The 6,503-nt window shown below is 43.9% G+C and overlaps 1 protein-coding gene across 4 annotated transcripts; it reads right to left on the bottom strand.

Moving 5' to 3' along the window:
• Positions 1 to 1,772: 1,772 nt before the first annotated feature.
• Positions 1,773 to 6,117, bottom strand: LOC147447306 (uncharacterized). 4 transcript variants are annotated; one of them, XM_086523143.1, is made up of 10 exons: positions 6,029 to 6,117; positions 5,876 to 5,957; positions 5,557 to 5,783; positions 4,571 to 4,617; positions 4,002 to 4,047; positions 3,788 to 3,829; positions 3,618 to 3,622; positions 2,829 to 2,840; positions 2,727 to 2,737; positions 1,773 to 2,239 (listed from the first exon to the last, which is right to left on the bottom strand). In XM_086523143.1, exons 1-10 carry the CDS (start codon positions 6,115 to 6,117, stop codon positions 2,087 to 2,089), a joined length of 714 nt encoding a protein of 237 aa, XP_086379269.1. In that variant the 3' UTR covers positions 1,773 to 2,086. The 4 variants fall into 4 exon arrangements, with proteins under 4 accessions (XP_086379269.1, XP_086379268.1, XP_086379267.1 ...); XM_086523142.1 differs by lacking the exons at positions 5,876 to 5,957; positions 6,029 to 6,117 and having other exon boundaries at positions 2,087 to 3,308; positions 3,459 to 3,622; positions 3,788 to 5,561; XM_086523141.1 differs by lacking the exons at positions 5,876 to 5,957; positions 6,029 to 6,117 and having other exon boundaries at positions 2,087 to 3,315; positions 3,459 to 3,622; positions 3,788 to 5,561.
• Between the last annotated feature and the right edge of the window lie 386 nt (positions 6,118 to 6,503).

Raw genomic sequence — 6,503 nt, forward strand, 5'->3', positions numbered from 1 at the left:
AGCTCACAACCCTGCACGTCAAGCTATCTCCAACTCACGACCATTGTCTCTGTAGTGATTCTCTGATGCCTTCAGACCTATGTAGCTTCCAACCATAACCTCCTCAAGCCTGCGTTGCTAGATCGCACCCAATACAGGTCTAGGTCGGGGCTCATCTCGGCCCTTCAACTTCTACCACCTTCCTTGGAATTGCCCCTCTCTGGGCTCCTCTCTGATCACCCCTGCTTCTCCGCCCCATGTTGGTGAGCCTCCTCATGCCCTCCTGTGGCACTGCCCTGCAGCAGACCCGCCACCCTCCAACCCCTTCATTTTGATGGGCTGCATCCCTCGTTTTTCTTCAGTCCTCGGCCTCCCTCCCTTTTTCGGCCTACTGTCCATGGTATCTCGCCCCATGCTACACTTCTCATGCCGCCTTGTCACCACACAGATGGCACCCCTCCTCTCGCATGCCGGGAAAATGGCCGCCCTTTCCATGCTCGGCCTCCTTTCCTTTCCTTGACTCTCCATATATCTGGCACACTTGCTCACCTTCCTTCCCACATTAACACTAGAATGGTAACCTAACAAGACATAAAAGTGTCCTTCCAGGGTTTTGGGAAAAAATCCAAAACCATAGTAGATCCACTCATTTTGAAAAATCCTTTCATGAGCTTATAGTTCAATAACTACTACATATGGAAAAAATGAGAAACTTGTAATTTTTATCATCCCTTGGTCACTAAGCCTCCAAAGTTGATGGACCAGTGCATTTTGCCCAAAATAGCAATTTCTTACGGTTGATTGCATATAAATAAGAGTGGAGATTTTTGTAGGACATGAGATAAAATGCCCCGTTAACTTCAATGGGTTGGTGACCAAAACATATGGTTGCTTTTACCTCACTAATGTTTTTTTGGGCAAAAAAAATAGGTACAAAAAAAGTTGCATTTTTGCCATTCTGCAGACCTATCATCAAAGTTTCTATAGTCACGCTCAATACAGATACTATATACATGTTTTCTTAGTTCCCTTTGGGCCTCTGGATTCAAAAGGAGCCATGGAGCATGTCAAAAGGATAATGGATCTCTTACAATTGGAACCTTGGGGGCAATGATAAAGTGCTAAATACAGCAAACATGAAAAAACTAGGTTTAGCATTATGACCTCTAGAAACCCATAGAAACTACTCAATATCTAGCCAAGTTTGTAGTCTATGATTAGATATGGTCACTACCTACAAAATACACACAATTGGCCTAAGAAACTAGCAATATTGAGAAAGTTATACTTGCTACTCTAAAATGTATCGTATTCTTAAGCAATCAAAAAACTCAACCATCATCATATACTATGCTAATAGCATATTAGGTCCCCCAAAACTCACGGAAGATTAGTTTTATGTTATATATTACACTTACACAATCAAAATTGAATTTAGATATCAAGAAAGCCACCAAAAAAATCATAAAAGTGCTAATTTTGGTCAAAAAACAAGATTATGCAATTCTTGTAAATTGGTCATAACTTTCAATTTTAACACTTATCTCTCCCTACAAGCATCAAAACATGTTGAGAACTATGAAGGCGTAACCTCTAGCCATCTAAACCTCACAAACATGAAGTTTAGATTGGTATAGTTGCCAAAAATTGAAAAAAAGCCAAAAACAGGACCCGTTTTTTCACACAGTTTAGGTTCAAAAATGTTGTACAAGAGTAAGGTTAATGGTGAGATCGATACTCAAAAAAAAAAGCTAAGTTTTTTTCAGCTCATAAGGCAACTTTGTGGATATATAGCACCTAGAAATTCATTTTCATACTCTTCAAATAATTCAAGCAAAATGGTGACTTAACAGGATACAAAAGTGTCCAAGGACATAAAAGTGTCCTGTTACCATTCTAGTGTTAAGCGACGCCATGCAATAAAAGTATTCAAAACTTTTTTTCTCTTTAAACTCCCTCGGCTTGGTGAACATTCCCACCGAAAGCAATCGACACTCGGCCATATTGATAACGGCCTTTCATACCATACCACAAGAGCGCATGCTCCTATACCAAGGCTTGATAGCCACAAAAGAGCATAAAAAGTAGCTCTGAGGTGCCAAGATACCTACAAAGAGCCGCATTTGGCATACACATCCTGGCAGTAGAGTGTTGTGCAGACATCCTGCCCCAAATCCCATATCACAAACCTGATAGCACCTCTATCCAGCATTCCTTGTCTCATTCCCAAGCTTGTGATATCAACACTTGCTCGTGTTACCTGGCTCCATCAAATAACTGCCCAATGTACCTATCACTTGCCTCCAAACGGCCATGCCCGCACCTCTTGCACTTCCATAGGTCGACCATCTTCAGTTGTACCATCATTGCCGAACCCCTCGTTGAGCATTCATGCTCAACCGTAGCATTATTTAGATAATATATCATTGCATAAGAAGAAACTGATAGATACATTGTACAAGAGCTAGATAAATAGCAGTAGATAGAAAGAGAGAGATTTAGTGTCTTCCGCACCCGCCTGGATCAAATGGAAAGCCATAGACCTTTCCAATTGTGATGCGAACTCCGCCAGGATCAAATACATGGCATTGAGCACAGCCATGCATCCGTAGTATTTGCATATTCAACCATTTTTTTGCATCTGTAAACCCAAAAACAAGCCTCTCGTGCAGCTTGTCATAGCATTGATCTTCAACTACCTGTATCCATACGTTGTCTTCGTACACTGAATGAACCTGTACACCAACCTGCGAAGCATCTGCACCATACATCATGATCCTCTCACCTGCTAGAGAGTTCTCCATAGCATAATCCTCTTTAAAAAAGCCTGGTAACCGATACAAAGATACCTGTAGAGCAACCTTCAACACCATATGTATCCATAGCATAGCATAAAGTAGGAATACACTGCAATTGGCCTCCACTTGCTGCATATCCAAGCCTACATGTTTTCCAAGCATACCCTCTATTGTAGGTTCTTCAAATGGCATACACTCCATACCTAACTCACCATGCCAATCTTCATCCACTATAGCCTTTGATGCTTCATCTTCAACCACTTCGGGTGAGAGCAAATCGGATTGCTCAATCATTAGCTCTTGAATGTCAACCTGCTCATCTAGGAGCGCTTCTACAACCTTATCATCAGCTAAGCAAGAAAGAAATCCATGATCTATCACCTTGTTCTCTGGTATGTTGACATCGTCCACACCTTCTGGAATGCATTGCCGCTCTTCAATAAAATTGGTAGGGCAAGGTTGCCCATCCCCCTGGCTAGCTTCTTCCTGTACAGCTTCGACCATCGCTTTGTCAACATCTTCAAACTTTTCCTGCGAGCTGTGATCCATAGCTTCATTTGATTCTTCATGCATACACTCTTCGGCTAGGACCTCATCCTTGCTAGCCGGGCTAACAAACTCTTGTACAGCAGCACACCAAACTGGAGGCACAAATTGAAATGAAGAACTGAAACGGCTTACCAATGATTAAGCAACTATCTATTTTTGACGCTTGAACTCCCCTTTGGCTTCATGGCATGACGCAGCTCCTTTGTCGAGCTATATCCATAGTCTGTTGGCTTCAAAAAACCCATCCAGCTTCTTCTTTGCTTTCCTGCTCTTTGCCTTGGCTAAGGAGACAGCATCTGAATAACTTTCCATATCAGCAAGCTCGACCTTCTCTCTTATCTTTGAATGTAGAAACTCCAAAAACCTCTCTAACTTAAAGTAGTCGTTGACTCGAGATTGTGTAGCAGCTTCTAATTGCTACCAAAAATCTTCAAATTGCTTTAAAAAGGTTGTTAACTCACCGCTTACATCTTGCTTCAAAACCTTCAATGTTGCATCCAATTCTGCAAGGCAAAATTCTCTGCTTGAAGTCTTGGATAAACCGAGCTCGAACCACCTTCCATGACTGCCGATCAGGAACTTCTAACCCCTCAAACCAAGCTTTGGCTTTCCCTCGCATCACCAGCGGCACAGCCTTTGCCTTGGCTTCATCGGTCAACATCCGCATTTGACAACATCCAGAGCTCTACATCTGAGATCCAATCTTCAACATCCTGTTCACCTGGGAACACCAACTCAAAATCTGGCACCATATTACTGTACCACTCCATCACTTGAGCAATAAGTATATCCTCAATGGGGGCACCACTAGTGGGATGGGGGAAAAACGTACAACACCCGATACACAATATGACGGCCTCTCTATAGCCCAGGAATCAACCCACACCCCTACTCATACAAAACACACACACAACTGCCCAATCGGCAAACGACTATATATTGCACACACCCTGTCTCAAACAACCCCGACTCCCATACACAATCGCAAAGCATAACATGATAGCTTCTATCCATAACCCCTTAAAACACCAAATACCTCCTATAAATGCACCTCAAAGTCGACCGATGCACTCTTGTCCAATATTTGGCATGCACAACACCCAAATTTATGCAATTCAAAAACCGATTGAAAACTCCAATCTTCTGTAAAAACCTATCTAGCATACACCCCCTTCTATGGGAAGCGGACATCTCCTTTGCATATACTATTTCCTAGGGAACTCATACATGCCCAATATACATACTTTTGCATTCATGAAGGAGAAAAACCGACAATATTTTTGAGCAAACACTGCAGGGGTTCAAAGACTATAATTATGGAGATCGGATTGTCCGCAATTAGAGAGCGTGTAGTGATCGATGCTCCTCCAAGAACTTTGCTCCTGCCACCTTGCCAAGATTTCTCCTTCTCGTGCTTGGATTTAGAGGCCTTCTCATGTGCTACGGCAGGCCTGGTTTCCGCCCTCGTGGACCCCTACTTGCAGCAATATCTCTCCGTGGCCTCCTATATCGAGGGAGCTCTCTTTCTTCAGTCCACACCCCTTTCAAGACATTCCCAATTTACTTTGCAGCGTTGAGGGCTTCTTCTCGTCAGGTATCTTATCCTTCTACTTTTGCAGGTGTCGACCCACCCCTGTGATACCAGTTAGTAGTGCTTGGCTTTTTCTTTACGTGGAGGTCTCCATCATCCTCATAGCTAGCAGCCCTTCGATCTCTTGCAGGGATCACCCTTGCAATTGGTGAGCTTCCTCATGCAGCCCTCAGACCTCAAAGGCCCACCTCCCTCCTTCACCTTGCTTGTAACCCAGCTCACAACCCTGCCGGTCAAGCTATCTCAAACTCACGACCGTTTTCTCTGTAGTGACCTCTGATGCCTTCACACCTATGCAGCTTCCAACCATAACCTCCTCAAGCCTGTGTTGCCAGATCGCACCCAATACAGGTCTAGGTCGGGGCTCATTTCGGCCCTTCAACTTCTGCCACCTTCCTTGGAATTGCCCCTCTCTGGGCTCCTCTCTGATCACCCCTGCTTCTCCGCCCCATGTTGGTGAGCCTCCTCATGCCCTCTTGTGGCACTGCCCTGCAGCAGACCCGCCACCCTCCAACCCCTTCATTTTGATGGGCTGCATCCCTTATTTTTCTTCAGTACTTGGCCTCCTTCCCTTTTTCGGCCTACTGTCCATGGTATCTCGCCCCATGCTACACTTCTCATGCCGCCTTGCCACCTCACAGATGGCGCCCGTCCTCTCGCATGCCGGGCAAATGGCCGCCCTTTCCATGCTCTTCCTCCTTTTCTTTCCTTGACTCCATACATCTGGCACACTTGCTCACCTTCCTTCCCACAGTAAGCGACGCCATGGAATAAAAGTATTCAAAAGGTTTTTTCGCTTTAAACTCCCTCAGCTTGGTGAACATTCCCACCGAAAGCAATCGACACTCGACCATATTGATAACGGCCTTTCATACCATACCACAATAGTGTATGCTCCTTTACCAAGGCTTGATAGCCACAAAAGAGCATAAAAAGTAGCTCCGAGGTGCCAAGATACCTGCAAAGAGCCACATTTGGCATACACATCCTGGCAGTAGAGTGTCGTGCAAACATCCTTCCCCAAATCCCATATCACAAACCTGATAGCACCTCTATCCAGCATCCCTTGTCTCATTCCCAAGCTTGTGATATCAACACTTTCTCCTGTCACCTGGCTCCATCAAATAACTGCCCAATGTACATATCACTTGCCTGCAAACGGCCATGCCCAGACCTCTTGCACTTCCATAGGTCAACCATCTTCAGCTGTACCATCATGATCAATCTTTTTTTACATATTTTACTTAATTAATATGAAAAATATGACTTAAGCCTCTAGTGAGGATCTCAGATGAGGTGGTGATGACAGAATTTTTTTGAAAATACAATCTATATATAAACAACATGCTGCCCAATTTTCTTTGGATAGCACTTGTACGTAAAGTAATAAGTATTCTCATGATAGGGGTGGCATCACTCTCTCTCTCTCTCTCTCTCTCTCTCTCTCTCTCTCTCTCTCTCTCTCTCTCTCTCACACACACACACACACACACACACACATTTAAACATGATAGTTTGTTTTAACCCTTAGTAGATGAGAGCTTTCTGTCTCATTTCAAATTCTTGTTCGGAATCCCTATCCAGCA

This window comes from Adiantum capillus-veneris, chromosome 11 (genome assembly GCF_014529385.1).
Source record: "Adiantum capillus-veneris isolate H3 chromosome 11, ASM1452938v2, whole genome shotgun sequence".
In the NCBI taxonomy this organism is placed as follows: Eukaryota; Viridiplantae; Streptophyta; class Polypodiopsida; order Polypodiales; family Pteridaceae; genus Adiantum; species Adiantum capillus-veneris.